Genomic DNA, 22,205 nt, shown 5'->3' with positions numbered 1-22,205 from the left:
AGGTTATAAATTTATAGATTCCAAGAGTCTAGTGTCTCATTTGGACCAAGTAAGGGACTAGAGGCCAGGGCAGTGTCCTACTCCTTAGTATTTACTGGTTTTACAGTGAAATTGCTTACCTTGGTGAGAGCCAGGTTGAACTCTGCCAAGAACTGGTCCATTATGGCCAATGGGATCCTATCCTGGTTGGACATCAGGCTCTCTAGAACAGCCCTCACAATGGTGACATTGGAGAGCACATCTGGGGTAACCATAAACTCCACCCTCTGTCGGATATCCAAGTAGCTTAGAACATCAGCCTGTGAAGAAGGATGTGTAGATTAGGGACTTTGCAGCTGAGACTCCGGGACTGAGGCTCAGCTTGGGTCCAGGGTTCAGGGCTCAGTTTATAAATGGTTGAACTCATGATCTGGGGCTCTACAACCCCAGAACTGAATCACTGGGGTGCCCAGACTGGCCTCCACTGTAATATGGTGGCATGAAGCACGTACTGGATTGAAATTTCCACTGAGAGACTTCACTTCCTCCAGCGTCACCTCTGAGAAGAAGGAACCCCATGTGTTCTTTATCCATTCGATCAGTGGCTCCACAGGGATAGCTGAAATAAGGAGGTGGTCATCAGCTCCCTTAGCTCAGTGGAAAGGAGGGTAGACCCAAAAGGGTCCAGGCCTCTCTGCCTTTATGCGACATCCAGCTAAATCTAGATACTGGGCTAAGTACATCCCCAACCACATCAAACAAAGTGGCGTGAACCCTGGGGTCACCAAGGAATTACCAACCATTCAGGGTCCTGAGATGCTGCAGGATCCACAGGGAAACTGCTCTTTTGGAGACTGCAGGCATGAGACTGTGAACCATGTCCAAGTTTGACACACTGGGAAACAGGAAAGAGGAATGGTAACTTTGGGATTGATGAGAGAATCTAGGCCTACAACAGGCTGGGAAGGACAGCCCCCCTGAGCCTAGGCACCCTCTGTGGCTTGGTGTGCTCTCGCTGGTGAATGTGGGTAAGAAGCAAATCGTGGACAGTTGTTGTTGACATGCTGTCATTGTCGCTGGATTTGAGGATCTGGAGAGCCTGGTACTGTCACAGCATCCCACAATCCATTATAATATGAAAGCTATTGTCATGCCAGACTTGTGGCTGTCATGATACCTTTTCACTGTCACAGGCTCTTCCAGTCACTGCACCTTGGTGTTGTTATACCATCCAAGAAGCTATTATGACATCCTGACAACTATCATGACAATCAATTCAATTCAATTCATCAATTACTTATGAAACCCCTCCTATGTGCTGTGATTGGCACTGGAGACCTGTTTTTCAATCATTCTGAAACAAGTCATTCAACAAGCATTGATTAAGTTCCTCCTATGTGCCAGGAACTGTACTAAATGTTGGGGATACAAAGAAAGGCAAAAAACCAGTCCCTTTTCTCAAGGAGTTCTTAGTCTGAACCTGTGATCTTCTTTACATAGGAAATGCCTGGTGAGGATACTTTCTTTACCTATATAGGCAGGCATCTGTTCTGCAGTTTATAGTTTTAGAGAATTTCCTAGGGAACTGAGAAGTTAATTGATTTGCTCAGGGTCACATAGTCAACATGCGTCAAGGGTCGGGGTTTGAACCCAGATTCCTACCTGGCTCCAATACCATTTTACTGCCTACCATGTTGTCTCTCAGGTGCTGGGGATAAAAGGCCCAAAATGAAATCATCCCTGCCCTCAAGAAGCTTATATTCTATCTACATTCCATCATCTGTCATCCTGGCATCTCCAGGCACCATGAGAGCATCATGGTTACCATAATAATATGGTAACCTTCAGAGACAGGACCAGTCTTTTGCCAACAACATCTACCTCCACCACCTAAATACTGTGCCAGCCCCTCAGTACAATATTTCTTGGAGCTGAAGAGGGTGGCCAGGGTCTCCATCCACCATCCACAGACTTTGAGGAGAAATAAGGCCTATCTAGCCAGAGGGGTTAATCAGTCAGATAGACATGAACACTTTCAGAAGGCTAATCATAGGCAGAGTACAGGACTTACATAGTGACCAGAGAGGGGATGTCCTGGGGGACAATCAAAGCCAACGTAGATTCATTGAACATGGGCAGAAGGAAGAAAAGCTCCTCTTGGAAGGTAGTATTCCAGTCTGCAGTGGTGAAGGTCTCCCTCTCGACTGACGTGAGGGTCAAGAAACTTTTCAGGAGCCACCTTGCAGGCTCTGCATGAGGCAGGACTTTGATTTTGCACCGAGAAGAGCCCTCAAATGAGAAAGATGTAAAAAATTTGGACCAAGGAAAGACATGAGGATGGGGAAGACTGTCACTGAGACTGATGATCAAAGTGGGTTTGAAAGAATAAATTAAAAAAAGAGAATAAATCAGTTATTGACTCATCTGTCCAGGGCTTAAAAGTCCCTACTAAGAGGCAGGAGAATGATTATCTTTAAAAAAATAGATTTTTATGCATATATTTTGTTTTCATATTACTTAGACTTTCCCCTAAATCTCTCCCCCTTTCCTTCTGAGAGAGTCATCCCTTTTAAGAAAGAATTTTTTTTTAAGAAAAAGAGGAAGGAGAGGAAAAAAAATGAGGCATACAAATCATTTCATTGAAAAAAAAATCGGGCAAATGGTCTTAAAGGTCTCTCTTTGATTGAGGAGTCTTCAGAAGGTGATACCTCCCTGATTTTGGTGCCCACTCTCTCTTATGGGACCTGGCCATGAGTCCAAGTAAAGACTTTAGAAAAGAAACCTTAGAATAGTCCTTCTCCTGCACAGTAGACTGGCTCTGGTGCCTACCGAACGGGCAGTTCTGGTGAATGAGGTCAGGATCTGGTGTATGGCCTCTGTAGAACTTTGCTGGAAGAACCGTATGAAACGAGGGTCCAGTTTGGTTGAGGTCAGCAGGTCTGAACAGGCCAGAGCATCCCCTAACTGGCTGTTGGTTAGGATGTTCAGCACAGTCCCCTGGGGGAGTAAAGGCTGGTTGAAATTCCTTCTCAGATCAGACCAGTGCTGCTCACTTTGATGCTACTAATCCCCTTTTGTCCTCAAGTCTACCTGTCCCAAACTCAGGATTTGCTGAGGTTAAGACTATGTGTTCTCCATCAGAATAAAGACTCCTATAGTATGGCTGTATCTCCTCCTCAGATCAGGAGATCTACCTTTCTCTGAAACCCTTAAGGGCAGAACTATTTTTTCCTCTTTTTTTCTGTACCTCCCTACCCCTCTTCCCACTCTGGAGCCCCCAAACTCATACCTACCCCTTCTTAAAGAATTGGCTAACAGTTACTAGTCTGTTCTGGAAGCTCCACCATGGGACCACTCCCTGACAACCAGACTCACCACGTCAAACCTTTGGTGGTAGCTGACCAGCTGGAGGTATGTGGCTTCCTGGGAAAACCTTCCCAAATACTTGGTGAGCCAGTTCCGGGTGTTGGTCTGTCGATCACAAGCAGGACCTACATACAGTAAAGATACCCAACATGACAGGCCCCCAAGAAGTAAAGTCTGGGCAAGGTCTGGGTCAGGAAAGGGTTGTCCTTTGTTAACTTTGGGGGTAACCTGCAACAGGAGTGTGCTGGTAAATGTTAAACAATCAACTCTCTGGAAAAATGTATTTATGACATAGACACACTTTTAAGTTTAAGCAGCATTACTAAGGTTTCTCCATCATTTTCTTAAGTTAGACAATCAACAAAATAATACACGGAGCCCTGATTTGTAGCATTTGCTGATTTCTGAGGTGTAAATGCTCATACTGAAAACCTAACAATTGGCTTTCTGGCTGGGTGGAGCTGGCTGCAGCATAGCTTTACCTGTCTATCAGTTATACTGTATTTTTGAAGTAATGGTATACATTTTTCAAAAAACCTGTTATATGCTACTAATAATCTCCTACCCTTAGTTAGTTAAGTGATTATAAAATAAGACAGGCAGAACACCAAATGACCCCCAGTAACCAGGATCCTGATTGGCTGATATAGAATTATAGAACAGACTCATGAGCTTGATTGTTTCAATTGGGAAAGGCAAGTTACTCCCTTAACTTGGAGTTGGGGGTGGAGCGTGATGGGGTAGGGGGATAGTTAGGAGTTGAACATTGAGAGACTCCTGAGCCTCAGGGAACTGGAGTTAGTTAGATTAACTTGTATATACACTCAGTGTAGAATTGGATAGTTTTATATGCTAACTTTCTTTTACATGCTAATTACCTTAGCCTGGCATTTATATAGTTATATTTCTCTTTTAGTGCATTTATATATTCTCTTTTAGTACATTTCTTAAGTAAATCTTAGAAAAGTCACTCTTATGGTCTAGAGGGCATAACAAATAGGGATAGGATTGGAAAAGAAGAATAGATGCCAGTCTTGGGTAGGCAGTTGTGGTGGCTGATAAAAAGGGCAAGGCAATTAATAATTGGGTCTGGTAAATCTCTGGATTCCTGGGGGCCCAGCAAGTTTGAGGATTATATAAGTCTATAGTTTTAGCAATCTGGAAATCTTAAAAAAATACTGAAAGGGGAAAGCCCTAGGGCCAAAGAGAAAGTCTCCTCAGGTTTCTCTACAGAGATGGCTCACAATATATCCTCCACCAGTACCCTGAGAGTCTTCCCCTCCCAGTTTGATTTTTTTTTTATTAAAGGGGTCGTCCCTTGATTCCCTTCTTAAAGAGGCCTATTTACTGAATGGGTGTTACTCTAGGTAAGTGAGAACCTGAAAAGACCTTACTTAGCCTTAAAGGGCCAGGGTCTCCCATTGCATCCTGGGCCATCTCCAGTCGTCCTGATGAATATCAGGCCACTGGAACCAGATGGCTCAGGAAGAGAAAGTGAGGTTGGAGACCTTGCACAACCCTCCCTCACTCCAAGCAAAGTCAACTGCAAGTCATGTCATCATCTCCGTGTCATGGTCCTCTTTGAGAATGAAGGACAAACACAACAAAAGGAGATGGAATCGTTTGGAAGCTGAGGCTGGTGAGCCAGGCCTTAGGACCAGGGGATTATCTTCTTAGGAAGGCCTCAGAGAGCCAGCTGAGAACCAATCCTCTTCATCCTATAGAACTTCTGTGGCAGCTCCCATCTGAGGGACTGAACTGGAGATAGGAAAGCTAGAAGAGCATAGGGGAGGAGAGGGTGTTACCTGTTTTGGAGGACTTCTGTGTTAGGAATGATGTGAGAAAATTAAACACATCCATCTTCTGAGACTGGGCCAAGTTATCATACTTAGCGCTGAGAGCTGTGACCCTAGGAAGAGACAAAAGGTCAGGTTGTTGTTAGCTATGCAACGACCCTGTGAGGTCATCTCTTCCAGGCCTCTGTCTCTCGGGCAGGGCTTTCCAGAAACTGGGACTGAGTGGGCTTCCTAGCCTAGTCTATGCAAATGGCTGTCTAGAAGCAATGTGGATTATTGTGAAGAGTCAAGAGATCTGAGTTTGAATTCTCTTTCTGGCACTCAATTACTGTGTGACCATGTGCAAATCCTCTTCGAGCTTCAGCTTCCTCATTTATGAAATAGGATAACAGTATCTGCATGACCCACCTTTGGGCTGTTGTGAGGAAAATACTTTGTAAACTTTGTAAATTCATATTTTATTGTGCTTTATTACCTCTGGTCTCTCTCTAGAAGCTAGACCAAAGCCTAAGAAAACCTATGCTGGCTAAAACACATCTTCCAGCCCAATCTTCCTCCTACCTGTTGTCCCAACAGGAGCCATATGGTAGCCTTCAAGAATAATTTGTAATGGAGAGAAAGAATGAACAAATGACATCTATATCCCTGAAAATACCCCAGGACCCTACCTCATAGATTTAGAGCTGGGAGGGACCTTAGAAGCCACCGAGTTCCACTTTCTCATTTTACAGATAAGGAAACTGAGGCACAGAGAGGTGAAGTGATTTGCCTAGGGTCAGACAGCTGGTAAGTGTCTGAAGCAAGATTTGAACCCAGGTCTACCTAATGCCAGGTCCAGCTCTCCCTGCCCTCTTCCACGTGTTCTTCCCAGTGGGGAGGATCTAGAGAACTCAATGATAAAAATACTTGTAGTCTTCACTTGTTCAAGGGCTGGCACATGGGTTATCTAGGCCATTTTAATTCCACTTTTTGTGGCATCAGAGCTTCTCCCTTCATTCACTTCATAGAGACGAAGCTCAGACCCAGGACTAGTTCACCTCTATAGGGACACTCAACCTTAGCCCTTAACTGTGGGGATGAGGGTTTATTGGTGTACTTTTTTTTATTATCCAGGTTCATCTTGTCCTTAATTTTTCATCCCAACCTATGAGATTTCATCAGCAAAGGGAAGTCCTATTGTAGAAACTCTCTTGCAACTCATCAGCAACGAATAGTTTTAGGGAGTTGCCTGAGACAGTGAGAGGTTAAGTCACTTGCCTGTGGTCACATAGCAAATAAGGGTATGAAGAAGATGAGGGGGAAGGGAATAAGCATTTACATAGCACCCACTATCTGCCAGGCACTGTGCTAAGTGCTTTTTGAAAGTACAGTCTTGTGAGGTAAGTGCTATTATTATCCACATTTTACCGTTGAGGAAACCAAGGTAAATAGAGATTAAGTGATTTGCCCAGGGTCACACAGTAAGTATCTGAGGCTAGATTTGAACCCTTTTTTCCTGAATCCAGGCCCAGCACTCTACCCACTGAACCACCAGTTGTCTCTCACCTGTAGTTGCTTCTAGTAATTGGGAATGAGTTGCCTTTGAGTCTGAGGATTAAACTCAGCCTCGGCACCTTATTGGCTCCCCTTTATGGACTTCTTCCCCTTCTCTAACCAACCCTATCACCTTCTTCCCCACCTTGGTTCCAACTTACAGAGCTCTATAGGGACCACAAGGCAAGGTGACAGGGATGTGACGGAGCACAGATGCATCAATGGTGTCCAAGACAGATCCCAGACGTTTCTCAAACCATTGGCGAGCCTCAGATTCACCCAGGGTGGGGAGCTGTGGTCCTAGTTGCTCCAGGGTCCGGACCAGCATGGTGTGTCTCACGTCCACAGAGACACTCCAAGGCTAAGGGGAGATCAGAGGGCAGTTTCCCTTCAGAAAGTCCCTTTGGGCTGGAAGGTTCATCTTCAACCAGCTCAAGAAGGCAAAGTCTCAAGCCTGGGCTGCGGATATACTGTGTCATACTGTGAAACAATTTAACTTCTCTGGGCTTCCATTAGTAGGACATTTTGGCAACATGGGTTCAGAACACATAGTTATGGGGACCTTGGAGAGATTTCATAGGATCACAGAACATTGTCTGAGCTGGAAGTAGCCTTAGAGACCTTCTGGTTCAACTGTCTCATTTTATAGAAAAGGAAACCAAGGCTCATCTGTCTCACTCAAGCTCATATAGCTCATGGCAAAGTCACAACCCAAACTCAGGCTCTTTCTCTAAGCACAGAAATGACTTCCTAGTTCACTGGTCTTTCTCCTACATTACACATTCCTGTTCAATAGAATGGATGGGATCTACCATATAAATGAGAGGATAAAATTATATTGCCCCCTTTATTCAAAAGAGGGGTGTTTTCTGTGTGACAACCCCTATGAAGATGAGTAGTGGATCTCCCCACTCCAGCCTTTAGGGACCAGCTCCCTAGGACCTTCCTGACCTTTGGTCCATGCATGAGATTGACCTCTGAATAAAACACTAATTCTGAGGTTGGGGTTGTGTTCCCATCCCTTTCCCCACCCTTGGCCCCTTTCTCCACCTTTGCCTGGGGGTCGCTGAGCTCATTCCAGAAGTCAGCCAGGATCTGGGCTCCAGGGGTGGCTGCCAGGCGGTCAAACACCTTTTGGGCAATGGTCACAGAGATAGCTCCAGGGATAGTCCACAACTGACCCAGTTGAAATGGCATCAGGTCTTCTACTCGCTGTATCTGAAATTGAGTTTGTGGGTAGGAATGGGAAGGGTCAGAGCCAGACCTGGGCTCAGGGGCCAGGTCTTTGGTGTCTCTAGCAGCTACCTCGATGCTGGCCCAGACCCTTTTGCCTCATATTTGTGGTGAGGGATTAATGGGCTCTCAGAATTACTGGTCACAGAACGTCAGAGTTAGAAAAATCCTTAAAAAGTATCTGGTTCTTTTTTACAGATAGGGAAACAAAGTCTAGTCAAGGGAAACAACCTCTCCGTGTTATAGTTAGTAAGTGGCACTTAAATTTGGGCATCCAGATACTACATACATAACACCCAAGAGGGTTTGCATTTAAAAAGGGAAGCCTCTTAAAAAATCAGTGCTTCCTCTAAAGGAATAAATGTTGGATGTTATACACAGGGATAGGTATGGGGGAGGAATATTTGGGGCTGAGGAACTTTTATTAACTTTTAATATTCAGAATATGTGTTAGGTGGGCTAGGGAGGAGATTTTTTCCCTCAGATCTGATTTTGAGAAATTGGTGTGCCCCCCCCCGCCAAGTCTATGAGTCCATCCTTACCACATCAACGTTCTTATCGATGGCTACAAGGTCAGTGATGTTCACAATGGTCTTAAACCTCCAGAAAGTGCGGTCCAGTTCATCTCCTGAGATGTTGCATCCTAGAACCAATGAGAAGGACCAATGGTCCATGAGAAGATCTCAGGGAAGAGTTAGAACTCTAGGGCAAAGGTGCTATGCTTTTTTTTCCTGAAGCCAAGAGGACCTCCTAAGTATCCTTTTCCTTTGGTGTTAGAAATACTCCTTTTGCCCTCTCTGGCAAGCAGCTCCAACTCTATCATCTTCAAATCTTCACATAGCCTTTGTCTGCTGAACAAAAGACTTCATTTTCTGCCCATAGTTCCCATCTCTTCTCTCTATTCCATGCCAATCCAATGTCACTTCCTCCACGAAGTCCCTCTGGATTTGACTTCCCTCTCTTGACTTGTCAGATAAGATGTTAGCAACCTATGGCTAGGTGCTAATCCTCTCCTATTCTTTCTTTCTTTTTTTAAAGTGAAGTAGTTATTTTATTTGAACTGCATGTTTTCAATGGGCTGGAACCAATAAACATATTTTACATAATTAAAAAAAAAAGATGTTAGCAACCTATAGGCAAAAATAAGTCTGCCTTTCCTTTCATGGGAGTCTGTTCTACAGCAGAGAAGCACTTGGCAGGCTCAGGTAGGATGGACTGACCAAGCAGTACTGAGTTAGATTCCCCACCATTGGTTTAACATTTGCTTTGAGGGCTGAGGAAACAGTCTATGTCCATGGTTGGTACAAAAGCTAAGGATTTAAAGAATTTTTGTGTTAGGAATGAACTCAAAAATCATTGTGTTCTCCTCTCCAAAACAACTACCAGCACATGACACACAAATACACACACACACACACACACACACACACACACTTTACAGGTTAGGGAATCAGGGACTGAAGGAAGGGAGTGATCTGTGCAAGGCTATAGAACCTGTACATTCAGGGAAGCTTGAAAGCTGGCAGGGGGAAAAAGGGGATACTCCTGTTGAACTTCAGAGACTGAGTCCTTGGTTAATATACTGATCTCTTTCCTGAGGTCCCACCCCTATAGCTTCTGCCCAGAGGAAGAGCAGTTCCTGGTTCAGTGCCTATCTGTGGTGTCCAGATCAATGTCTGACCAAGGACCCACCGAAGTACTCTGGCCTGGGAAGAAACAGTGCTCAACTGCATGCCCACCTGGTGAGAAAGACACTCACCAAGACTTGGGATGACTCCTACCACCCATCGGGCCACATCACTTCTGGTATCTGTGCCCATCTGGTCAAAAGCTAAATCCAAGCCCTTGATGCTGTGGGAGGAAGACAAAGGTGGAGGCAAGTCAGTACGTATACAAAAACAGGTATGTGCTGTGTATATGAGACTTATTCATGTGTCTGTATAAAATGTATGGATCTGTATGGGCGTGTGTGTGTATGTGTGTACATGTGTGTGTGTCTGTGTGTCTGTATGTGCGTGTGTGCGTGTGTCTGTGTGTCTGTGTGTATGTAAGCTCCCCCAGTATCCATCTCACAAGTTTCCTGTTAGTTCTATCACCTGGTAGAATATAAACTCCTTGAGGGCAAGCTTTGATTCATTTTTGTCTGATAGGTAGTAAATGCGTAGTGATTAAATGCTATCTAGGATTTGGGGGACAATGGCTAGTTCCCCTCTCTGTTTCCTCTAAAGTGTTACAGATGTGAACCTCCAGCATCTCTCAGTGTTTAATATCAAGCCCAGACCCTGGGAGTCCTCAAGGACCGAGGATACAGAAGACAGAAAGAGAGAAGACCACACACATGGCCTGCAGCTGTTGGCAGCTGGCAACAGGGGAAAGAATGGTCAGCTCTCTGGAGGTGATGTGTGCTAGGTACAAGGTCAAATGTCCACCAAACCAATCTTCAATGTTGGCTGGGCTCATGGAGGGTAATTCTGTCCTTAGGACTTGGAAGATGCCTGTGAGGACTGCTCTGCTGGCCCTGGCATTGGTGATGGATATGATGTTTCTCTAAAAAAAAAAGGAAGAAAAAATAAGTAAGTGATCAAAGGATAGGAATCAAATTTTAAGAGGAAGAATGGCAAAATTTAACAGCTGTTTGAAAGATTTCTTCAAGTTACTTATAAAAGAAATGCAAATAAAAGCAACTCTGAGGTTTTACTTGATACCCAACAAAACTGACAGAGATGATAAAAAGGGGAAATAGTGCTGGAGGAACTGTGGAAAGACAAGTACACTGATGTACTGTTGGTAGAGCTGTGAATTAGTCCAGCTAATTTGGGAAGCAATTTGGAATTATCATAAAAAAGTGATTAAAATATTCATATCCTTTGACCCAAAGATCTTACTGCCAGGCATATACCTCAAAGAAGTCAAAGACAAGAAAAATAGACTCCAGAGATGCCAAAAATAGTCACGGTGGCACTTTTTGTGATGGCAAAAAGAAAAAAAAGCTAGAAACAAAATAGTTGCCCATTAACTGCTACAGTAAATTATGACACATGAATGTAATAGAATATTAGTATACTGTAAGACATAATGTATATGGAGAATACAGAGAAGTGTGGTATGACTTATATGAAATATTGCAAGGTGAAGTAAGAAGAACCAGAAAAACAATATTACGCTATCACTACAATGAAGTCATTAAAAACAAATGAACACCGAAACAAAACTGAATTCTAGGTAGTTATGAAGACCATGCTTGGCCACAGAGATGGGGGACTATGTGTGTAGAATATTGTAGACACTGGCAGATTTATCTGATATATTGGTTGATTTTTGCTGAACTGTCTTTTTTTCCTTTCTGGCATCTTAATCTTTGTTACAAAGGAAAGCTTTCTGGGGAGTGAGAAGGGAGAATGGATATATTCAGTGATATAGAATGGATCTATTTGTGATGTAAAACAAAATACATTAATAACTTTTTTAAAGGAGGAAGAAAAAGGAAGAAGAATTTGGCAACACATGATGATTAAATGCATTGTCTTCTCTCATCATTTAAATATACCCCCTAAAATCTTGCTGGAACAGGAGTGTGGTGGATGGAAAGGGTACATAGGTCTTGGAGTCGGACAACATAGATTCAAGTCCAAGTTGCTGGGTTATTGCGTGCAAGTCACATTCTTTTTCTGAGCCTTGGTTTTTCCATCTGTCTGTTTGTCCCACCTACCCAACAGAGCTATTATGAAGAAAGCACTTTGTAAGCTATAAGTGTGGGTTGCTATTAATGGCAATAATAATTATATTAAAAGTTGGTTATAAAATGGGAATATTAATCACATTGTTATAGAACATGATTATCTCATAAAACCTATTTTGTAGATAGGGTATAAAGGTAAACTTCATACAGGCTTCTCTGACTCTGAAGTCAGATGGCATAATTCAAATCCCACCTTCAATGTGTGGAAATTTGGGCAAGTTACTTAACTTTCTTAGACCTCAGTTCTTTCATCTGTAAAATAAAGGGATTGACTAAATACCTTCAAAGATCCCACCAATTCTACAGCTAAGATCCTATGAATTATTCCAAGTAGATCTATCTATGAAGTAGATGCCCATTGATGGGGACTGGTTGAACCCATTGTGGTACATAATGTGGTAATTACAGTGTCGTAAGAAACACTGAATGTGAAGACTATAGAGAAGTCTGAGAAAACTTAAATGAACTGATGCAAAGTGGGAGAAGATCAATAAACATAACCACAGCGATATAAATGAAAGAACAAAGAGAAAAACTGATTCCTGTGTAATTAAAATGACCAAGCTTGACCCTGAAAGAAAGGATCAGAACATAAAGGTCCTTGTTAAGTTTTCTGAGGTGAGGGAACTATGGATCTGACCACTGTCAGACTTGATTGATGTGTTGGTTAGTTTTTCTGAACTGTGTTTTTCCTCCCTTCTTTCTTCTTAGTTTTTTTATTTTGTTTTGTTTTATAACAAGAGATGACTCCAAAGAGAGAGGAAGGGAGAGTTATATATTTGGAAATGAAAGTTTTGTAGCAACAAAATCAATAAAAATGTGTTTTTTTTTTTAAAAAAAAAATAAAAGAACAATTTTGAATTCCAAGATAGTAGAATCAGAAGTACTAACGTCTGACTGGCTCCCTACCCCTAGCCATAACTACTTAGACAAACTTCAGGGGTTCACCTGGGTAGCCAAAGAGGCCACAGTCTGCAGGAAGATTTGCAGCTCTGAAATATTCCTCTGCTGGAAGGTTTCAGTCACTTTGAGGGCATTTGATTCTGCATCTGCCTTGGTGGTGTCCATGAGGATGTTGGAGGAAATCAGTAGTTCCCCGAGTTGGGTGGCTGTGAGCAGGTCTGTCACTTCAAACTAAAAGCAGGGAAAGGGTAATTGAAAGCTCAGTTAGTCATAGGGAAGGACTGTCTATAGAGTCTGTATTTGGTGGATGGGAAGAAGAAGCGAAGAGAAGAAACTCTGTCTTCAGAGAGCTTCCACTCTGATTGTAGGAGGCATGACTCCCACTTCAAACCAGAGGCTCATTCAATTGGAAGATTGTACTCATTTAAGCACCTCTGTTCTCTAATTAGTTAGCGTTTTCTTTGTTTAAGTGATGGCAATGGTCCTTGGTAAACCATGGTACACAAGGAGCAAACACAAGCAGACTAAACCCCTTTGTGTATGTATGTCCTAGCTTGCAGTCTTCAACATGAATGTGTGTGTGTGTGTGGGGGGGGGGCAGCAGGGAAATATCTTGTAGCCCTCAGTGAGGACCGCTGTCTTTGCTCACCCCTACGAAGCCTGGGTTCAGCTGTAGGAAGTCACTGTAGCTGGCAAACACACTGGAGAGGCCAAAGTTGTTTTGGAGCCAGACGCGACTACTGGCAGCAGAGAATGTACATGCAGAACCTATGGGTAGAAGGAATGTAGGGAGAAGTCATTGGCATCTGTGGGAGAGTTAGGAGGAGATTTAGAAGGGATGGGTGAAAAGAGAAGAATCTGAAGGAAGATTTAGCAGATTCAAAAAGGAGAGTCAGAGGCAAGAAAATGAGAGGATGAGAATTGGTAGAAAAGATACTTAAGGAGGTCTCAGGTGGGGAGGGAAGGAGGAAGGGAGAGAGAGAGAGAAAGAGAGAGAGACAGAGACAGAGAGACAGAGAAAGGAAGAGAGAAAAAGAGAGAGAAGAAGGGAGAGACAGAGATATAGAGAGGAGAGGAAGAAAGAGAAAGTGAGAGAGAGATGAAGAGGGAGATGGAGAGAGAGAAAGGCAAAGAGAGATGGAAAGAGGAAGAGGGAAAGAGAAAGGTAGAGAGAGATAGGGAGAGAGAGAGAGATTCAAAGGATAAGAAACAGAGATAGAGGGAAGAACCAGAAGGGTGGAAATCAAAGGGGAGAACTAGTGAAGATATCAGAGTGGATGACTTTCTCAGAAAGAGAGCACCCTAACCCACCACCCTTACCCCCAACAGAGAACATCCCTCAGTGGCCAGCCTTGCCCCCCCCCCCCCCCCCCATCACCTTCTTTGGAAGCTTGTTGTCTCAGATAGTTCCTCCTGGCCTGAAACACTGCCTCTTGGATAGGTGGGGCCAGTACAGCATGCACAAGGTCAAGGCCCTTGTACCTGAGGTGGGAGATTGGCTTTTGGCACAGAGAGCATGGCAGGGTAGGACCCTCAGAAGGCCCAGGGGCAGAGGAGAAGAAGGCAAGGTTCAGGTCTGTCTCTTCTCTTTATCATCCCAGGCTGAGAGCTCTCCAGGGTCTGTTCTCCCTTAGGTTTTCCCAGACAGGGCCCAGGTCTGCTTCTCTTCTGTCTTTCCAGACTGAGTTCCCTGAGAGAAGCACTCAGGTCTGTCCTATCCCTTTCTCATGCTCTTCTTCTCCCCCTGTCCCCCTCCCCCCAGTCTAAGAGCAACCTGAAGGTAAGGCTCAGTTCTGGTCTTCCTCTGTTTCCCCAGACTGGGATCATACTTGTCATGTCTTATCTGTGCCCCAGGCACACAGGGGATCCCAGGAAAGGTTGAATGGCTTGACTAGATCAGTGCTACTGATTCATTGAGACTTCTGATGAATGACTAAGTCCTTCTGAGCATCAGTTCCCCTAGTAGTAATAGGCTTTCCCTCCCACTCCCCACAGGAAACAGAAAGTAGTGCCACTGGTGGTGGTGGCGAAATGAGGGTGGAGAGGAACTCACATGGCCTGGAAGTCTATACAGCCCACCTGGGTGGGCAGCAACTTGAGCAATCCCACGTCCAAGGCAGGTAGAAGACCAGTCAGCAACTCTTGGAACCAGCGTTTCAGGGTGGGGGAGCAGAGGTCAGGGAGAGAGCGGGTCAGCTTACGCAGCAGGGTCTCCAGCAAGGCCTGGGACTCTGAAAAATTTTGGAGGGGACCAGGAAGGGCTTCCAGAAAGGCCTCCGTGAAGCGGATGTCACTGTGGTTCAGGAACTGGAGCAGTTGGGGGGCAAGGGTGGCATTGGCCAAGGCATCCTGGCTGGTGGTGAATGCTGCCAGTTGGGAGGCAGTCAAAGTGCTCAGAGCATCTGCCTGGAACAGAGAGAACATAGAATAAAGAGGTATGTCAGGTGTGCAGATATCCAGGCCCCCTCCCTTTAACCTCTCCTTCCTAAACCCAGTTCATGTTAGCCCTCCACTGAGGGCAGACTCACCCCATCAAAGGCTTGCCAGGTGCCCACCAGCTCAGCATAGGAAACATGGTTCCGAAAGTTTCTCCAATTGATAATGACCCACTCCTGGGAGGAACTTTTTGGGCATTCTGAGAAAAGGCATGAGAGATTTCCATTTCAGTTTCTGATTCTCCAGCTTGGTGGAACGGGACTCTTTGGGGGACTGCACCACTTACCAAAAGTGGTCAGGAAGCGTTTGATCCAACTGGCAACTGCCCATTGTCTGCTGCTGTCCATACTGGGGTACACACTGTCCAAGGCCTGGACTCTGTGTAGAGAAAAGGGCCCCGGTAGCATCAGAATGAGAGGGTCAGATTGGACTTTTGCTAAAATTCTCCCTAATTTGGAAAGTTTATGATTCTTGGATTATTACCTCTACTTTATAGAGGATAAAACTGAGGCCCAAGTTTCAACTCTTTCCAAGGAGTTTAAGACATTTGGAAATAACTATAGTCTTAATCAATATCTAAAGTGTTTTAGGATTTACAAAGTTCTTTCTATTGGAGTTGGTAATATGAGTGATGATCCTCCCTTTACAGATGAAGAAACTGAAACTCAGAGAAATTTAATAGCTTAATACAAGATATAGTGTGACAAATGCCCAGACAATACAATGAGAATTCTGGGGAGGAAGAGACCGTCTTCTGCTCCTGGGGAGTGGGTCAAGGGTGAGAGACGATCAGGGAAGGCTTTATGAGAGCCAAGTGAGTACTTTAAGCGAGAGCAGGATTTCAGCAGGCAGCATGAAATGGAAGCCCATTTCCCTCCATTTTCTTTATTTTTCTTGCTTTATCATTATTTTTTTGCACCATGGCTAATACTGAAATATATTTTACGTGACTTCATGTTATAATAATGGGTATCCTATGGCTTGCCTTCTCAATGGATGGAGGAGGAGCTGGAGGGAGGGAGAGAATTTGGAATTCAATATTTTTAAAAAAAGAATATTAAAAATTAACTAAAAATTAAAAACAGGGGGCATGGGAAATGAATACCTACAGTTAAGTCAGGAGATTGGGTGCCAGTTGTGGTATTTACAAAAAGGCACCTGGCCTTGAGCAAATCTTTAAACCTCTCCCATCTCCTCATGTGTAAAATGAGGATTGTTGATGCTGGCACTGGCTGCTTTACAAGGCTGTTGTGGGGAAAGTGATTGACCAGCCTTAAAGGGTTGTATAAATGGGAGCTATCAAGAGGTGGAGATGGGGAAGGATACATCCATGGTGAGGGCAGGGTGAAAGCCAGAGAAGGGAGGGGCAGGGTGAGTTCAAGAGACAGCAGATGGCTTAGTTTGACCTGGATGTATCAGGAGAGCAGGAAGAGATAAGGATGAGAAGGTGCTTGTGCCTGGGATGGAACAAGGGTCTGGGGTAGAGATTGGCTTGGATTGGAGGGAAGGGAATAAGACTGGGAATCTCAGGACAAGGATGAGGTTGGGACCAAGTTGGGAGGGCTAACACTTACATGGCAGCCAGCCCATCACACTGTATGGGCAGCTGGCTCAGGCACTCCAGTATACCAAGGTCTATGGTTGGGAGATAGGCATGGAGTGTCTCCCCAAACCAAGAAGCCAAGAAGCCTGCATTCCTTGCCTGAGGGTCAGTCTTGGCCACATCCCACGCTGCTGTCAGAATGAGCTGCTTGGTATCTGTAGGGATCTGGGCACTGTCAATCTGTATACCAGGAAAGTAAAGTAGGAAATGGTCAAGGAAGAAGTAGATGGGATGGATGAGATGGGGGGATGCTGTGTCCCCCATCCTAGGAGACTCTGACAAGAAGAACTGAGCTTACAAGGTCTCAAGAGGTTGCTGTATAGAGGACTGAAGGGGAGGGGCCATTACCTGCACACTGATGTGGTTCAGGGCAAGGTGGAGGGTCTCCACGCTGACCTGGTGGAAGAGCAGCAGAAAGGCATTCTGGTCCAGAGCCACAGCTGGCCCTGTGATGTGGCAGCTCAGGATTGCAGCAAGCTGGCTTGAGGTCAGATTGATGCTCTGGTGAAAATGGACATTATTACAAGGTTAGTAGGCACCCATAGCCGGGGATTGTTCCCCAAATATACCCCGAGACCATTCCCACCCTGGAGTCTTTACCCATGCTATTGAATGATGAACTTAGGATGGTTAACTCTTTTCTCCTCCCTCTTCCTTCCTTTGCCTATGGAAATCCTATCTGGCTTCTAAGTCTGTCCTCTGGTGCTCCCTCCTCCATGAAATATTTTCTGTTGGGTTCTTCCTTCTTGAATTTCTCACATCCTATCTTGTACCCTAGTTATTTGGGTACATATTTTATTCATATGGTAGATAGTAAGTCCACCAAGTGCAAGGACCCTGACTTATTCATCTATTTCTCCTGTAGAATAGCCCAGTATAGAGTTTCCCACACAGTAGGCATCAGGAAGTGTTTATTGAATGGATGGATAAATAAATAACTGAATGAATGAGCAAAGGAATGAGTGAGTGAATGAAAATGGGAAGTTTAAGATGAAAATTCACACCTCCCCCAATCTGTCATTACAGTCTAGGGTCCCTGTACCTTAGCACAAGCAAACTGGGGCAGTGTAAAGGCAGTACACAGGGCTGCCTGGTCAGAGGGTACAGTCACATTGGCACTGCAAGAAAACAGGCACCATTATCATAGGAGATTGGAGAGGGCAGTCTCAGCCTGCATGCTCTCCATGATCCACACCTCTCTCCAGGATCATCCTGTTCCCAGAAGATCCCAAGGGAAAAAGGATGTCCCAACCTTTGGGCAGTGGAGCATGGGCATAGCCTTGGCCTATAAGGGTTTCTCTTTTCCAGGGAGAGAATTTTTGCCCTCCCCTGAACCTTCAAGAATTCTGTCTCTTACCTGTTTACTGGTGCACAGTAGGTTGGAGCTGCAGGAAAAACAGACCTTAAAGCATCAGTGAAGGAGGCTGGGAGGCTAGGATTGGTATAGGACTGGATAGGGGTATTTGAAGATGGGGGGAGCAGTAGGGCAGGAGAAGGTATGCTCCCAAGGCATATTTACTGGTCCCCATCCCACCTGGTCCTCAATCCCCCCTGACCCCATTCCTTCCCACGCCCTTTCCAGCAGCCTCTAGTTCAGGTTCTTGGAGGCTTGGTCTCTGGGAACTAGGGGAAGGAAGGGATTCCCAACCTTGAGGGTTGTCCCACTCAATACAAGGTTGACTTACATATGGGGAGAGCTGGGCACTGGGGGAGAAAGAAGGAGAGAGAAAACTGGGTGTTAGAAAAAGAGTGAGAAGGCAACATTATTCCTCAGGGCTTAACTTCCACATGATTTAGAGAGAGCCGTAAGCCATGGAAAGAAAGCTATTTGAGCCCCCTGAAAAGTCATTCCCATTTTTAAAAAGGATCCAGTATAAAAATCTATAGTGGCTCAATAAAAATGTGAAGACTGAATGAATGAATGAATGCCTAAATCTTCTTTCATCTGGAATATCATTGATTCTCCATCATTAAGACTTGTGAAGGAGATTCAGCCAAGGATTTTGTTATCTCTAACATTAAGTGATCAGTTCAGGGTTGCACAGGGCCAGCCCTTAGCCAGGGCAGGAACAGGCTCAGAAAACCAGCTTCCATGATTCCCTGCTTCAGGGTTCTTTCTACCACAAAGAAGGCACAAGGGTATTTACCTAGTCAGGTATTAGAGGTAGCTCTTTACCTTGCTGGCTCCAGCTCTATCCCTAGAAATATTAGCCAGCCACCCTGCTTCTGAGGCTCTACTCTGACATTATTAGCCCCATCTAGCTCACATCTATTCAAACATCTGGGATAATTCAAGGGGTGGAGAAGCAAACAAACCTACCGAACTCAGGGCCTCTGCTCCTGGGGGACCTATGGGAAAGTCAAGGAGAACAGAGGAAGGATTAGATGAGAAGTGGGTAATTCTACCCTCTCCATATCCATATATTCTCCTAACTATTCCATATTCATTCTCCACTCTTCATTGTCTTCAGGACTCACCCCCAAGGAGCCACACGGCCATAGAAACCAGGGCCAACAATGACCCTTTCATCTCCCACATGGTGTCTGGGTCTCTGCACCTGGAAGAATATTAGGAGAAACTCATTTCTATCCACAGTCCAGCACATGGTCCCTGCCAGCTGGAGATGGCTTTGTGAATTATCCAGACCTCTGATACTTTTCTTCTTAGTCATAGTCATCTTTCCTTTTTGTGGGGTGGAGGCAGAAGAGAAAAGAAAAATCCCAGTTTTGCTGGCCCCACAGGTGCAAGGCTGTTGGGTTAAGGAGGGTGCTGCTTCAACAGGTTTCTTTTGGATTATCTATGGTTTTTCCCTTTTTCAGACCTCTATGGCCCTGTTTATGGTGACTAAGGTGACTAAGGGATTATGGGGAACCTTGGTTGTTTCTTGATCTGTAGGCTTTTTTTTTTTCAGGCAGCCAAATGGTGTAATGGATAGAGTACTGGGTCTGAAGTCAACAAGACTCAAGTTCAAATCTGACCGTAGGCACTTAGTAGCTAGGTGATCTTAGATGACCCTGGCTAGTCCCTTAACATTTGTATGCCTTGGTTTTATCAACTATAAAGAGGACAGGGAAGATAATAACAGTACCTATCTTTCAGGTAGTTGTGAGGATCAATTCACTTAGCACAGAACCTGGTACACAGTAGGAGATACATAAATGCTTATTCCATTTTCCCTTATTTTTCTGGAGAGAGAATGTCTAATTCTTCAGCTAGACTAGCCCAGAGTTTAGTCTTTTAGAGACTTGCAGAGACTAAACAACTATCCATAGTAGATAATTCACAACAACAGATAATGCAAAAACCAGGAGATAATTTGCAGAATGACCCCAAATTGATGAGTATGGTATTCTGGTATTGGAAGTCATGCTACTCTCATAGAGAAATAGAAGGTGTGTCCCTGATAGTACTCTGAGGGTCTCATTACTCATTTGCTCCATTCCTCTGGCTGTGGCCCTCCCCAATGCAGCCTTCTCTCCCTTTTTTCCCAAGAAGGGGACTCAAATATCGTTCCTTGATGATGTACCCCTTGGTTATTCTCTCAAGCCTCAGCCTTCTACACACAATTCCAGTGTGAGTGGAGAAAAGGAGGATAGATGTAATACTGAGGAAATCAATTCATCCCACTTGGACACTCAGTGACTGTGAATGAGATCACCAACGGAGAGTGTATAAAAAGAAAAGAAACTCAAGGTGTCTAGAACTTAGAGGAACAATCATGTTTAGAAGGCCAGAAGATAGAGATGAATTAACAAAAGAAGAGGAACTTCCAGATGTTGAAGATCTCAGGGGGTTACAGAAAAGCTGCAGAAGAAGCTCCCATGATCACCAGCCCTCCAAATGATTATCCTTTATATAGAACATGATAGGTGGAAGGGCTTTAGGGACCAGACCTCTCAGTTTGCAAAGGACAAGAGAGAGGAAGGTCACATAGCAGGGCAGGGGCAGCCCACAATTCTCCTGATGTCCCAGATAGTATTGTTTCCACTATAAAACACTACCTCCCTATATTTCCTTTACTCATTCCCCCTTCCCTTTGCCCAGGCCTCTGGGCTCGTCTGCCCTAGCACATTCCTCCCTGGCTAACTGCTCTCTCCCCAATAGGACCCTAGCCAAATTCCATCCGGCAAAAGGAAGTAACCCATCTGATGACACCTCTAGTAGACTTTAACTCTAGGCCAGAGCCTTGATGAATGGGACCTGAGCCAGAGGATTGTGCCCATAAGGTGTGATGTGAGAGGTCCCTAGCTTCTAATAGCTCTCCTAGCCACCTATTGCAGTGTCTAAAATTTCACCATTAGAGGAGCCTTTTCTTTGCATCATGAAGGCTATTCCACCTTTTCAGAGTCCCTTATGAATTCAAGTCCTCCTGGGAGGAGGGAACTTTCTTAGCATGGATTAAGTGATAGCCAATTAAAAACAGAATCCTTAGGGACAAGGGGGTTCTGAATGAGGAAATGGGGTTAAGGGATTGTCAGGGATAGACTGCTGCTGCCACTCACAGGCCGGCTATAAGCCTAGAGAAAGGTGAGGTCCCAACCCAGGAGGGGTTGGCTCAGATCACCCAACCTTGCTCCCTAGAACTAGGGTCTCCCTAGAACTCCAGGGTCTCAGGAGTTTCCGATTCTCTCCCCTTCCCAATTTGTGACCTTGGGTATACACCCTTCCTCATCAACTCCGACTTTCTACACACTTCTTTCTGAAATGTCTTCTCTCTTCCTCCTATTTAAACCCCAGAATCATAGAGTTAGAAGTGGAAAGGGATGTAGAGGTCACTGAGTCCAGTCTCCTTATTTTTCAAATGAATAAAATGAAGATTAAGTGGCTTGCTTAACAAGATATAGATGTATATCTAGATATAGAGGTGGAGATATTAGAGTTCCTCATTCCTCAAGGCTCTGTTCATCTCATCATAGCCAAGAAGACTTTGTAACCTACTTCTACGACCTTACCAGGACTCTGACCTCCTACTAGTATCATACAGCTTAGCATGGAACTGAACACTGTTCAGTTGGACAGTGGACATGGAACTGAACATGATTCTTTTCATGCCACAAGATATCCCTTAGGGTATCCTTTTGTCTTTCTTACAGTGCCCAGAGAGAAACCAAATACATAGGAGGATAAGTTAAATCCTGCTTGATGGATAACTAGAACATTTCTAAGTCTAAAAAAATTTCTCCCATCACTCTTCTAAGAAACAAGAACCCTTCATTCTTCTAAGAACCAAGAACCATCAACCAAGAAAGTTACTTCCCACTGAGGACAATACCATGCCACCAACCTGTCTATCTGTTGGAGCTGAAGCCAGGTCTAGACACCTCCCCTTGGGTTCCTTGTAAGTCAGATAGGTTTCTGGCCAAATTGCAGCGCCTTTTATGCCCAGGAAGGAGGAATGTGGTTATATCTGAGCAGCTCCTCCCCCTGCCTAGCCTTGACCTGGTGCCCCACCTTTCAGCAGAACAAAAATCAGAAGAGGTCGTCCTATGTCAGGACTCCCACATAGGATTCTATAAGGGCAGAATCCTTTCCTTTTGGTTTATAGAAAGGATTGGTGGTTCCTTATACTTGCACATTCCTTGGGAGTTAGATGGTTTGGGGGATGGCAGGCCTAAG

The 22,205-nt window shown here is 44.6% G+C and overlaps 2 protein-coding genes across 2 annotated transcripts in view; both read right to left on the bottom strand.

Annotated features, from left to right (window-relative positions):
- The window catches only part of LOC140501325 (uncharacterized), a 34,600-nt gene extending 33,910 nt beyond the window's left edge, over positions 1-690 (bottom strand). Inside the window, exons 1-3 of the mRNA XM_072604842.1 lie at positions 678-690; positions 492-598; positions 120-299 (exon numbers count right to left, since the gene is read on the bottom strand). Of these exons, the coding sequence (XP_072460943.1) occupies positions 120-299; positions 492-598; positions 678-690 (300 nt within the window). The remainder of the gene's footprint in view (positions 1-119; positions 300-491; positions 599-677) is intronic.
- Positions 633-21,948, bottom strand: LOC140499573 (uncharacterized). The gene is made up of 24 exons (XM_072601178.1): positions 21,874-21,948; positions 19,067-19,146; positions 18,909-18,937; positions 18,274-18,292; positions 17,946-17,973; positions 17,631-17,706; positions 16,937-17,089; positions 16,560-16,768; positions 15,272-15,363; positions 15,078-15,184; positions 14,603-14,955; positions 13,928-14,031; positions 13,199-13,317; positions 12,595-12,780; positions 10,246-10,454; positions 9,667-9,758; positions 8,450-8,550; positions 7,725-7,892; positions 6,836-7,035; positions 5,151-5,254; positions 3,355-3,470; positions 2,809-2,976; positions 2,051-2,268; positions 633-874 (listed from the first exon to the last, which is right to left on the bottom strand). The coding sequence occupies exons 2-24, from the start codon at positions 19,125-19,127 to the stop codon at positions 772-774; spliced, it is 3,015 nt and encodes a 1,004-aa protein (XP_072457279.1). The 5' UTR covers positions 19,128-19,146; positions 21,874-21,948; the 3' UTR covers positions 633-771.
- Between the last annotated feature and the right edge of the window lie 257 nt (positions 21,949-22,205).

The sequence above is a fragment of the Notamacropus eugenii genome, chromosome 1, assembly GCF_028372415.1.
Source record: "Notamacropus eugenii isolate mMacEug1 chromosome 1, mMacEug1.pri_v2, whole genome shotgun sequence".
Lineage (NCBI taxonomy): Eukaryota > Metazoa > Chordata > Mammalia > Diprotodontia > Macropodidae > Notamacropus > Notamacropus eugenii.
This window is presented reverse-complemented; position numbering and strand designations above follow the sequence as displayed.

What these genes read in the sequence shown, in the direction of transcription:
- LOC140499573 (XM_072601178.1), bottom strand. Translation starts at nt 19,127, where the DNA reads ATGTGGGAGATGAAAGGGTCATTGTTGGCCCTGGTTTCTATGGCCGTG. An exon ending in TGTATAGACTTCCAGGCCAT is followed by an intron (nt 14,032 to 14,602) that starts GTGAGTTCCTCT and finishes CTCCCACCTCAG; the next exon opens with GTACAAGGGCCTTGACCTTG. An exon ending in TCGATAAGAACGTTGATGTG is followed by an intron (nt 7,893 to 8,449) that starts GTAAGGATGGAC and finishes ACTCAATTTCAG; the next exon opens with ATACAGCGAGTAGAAGACCT.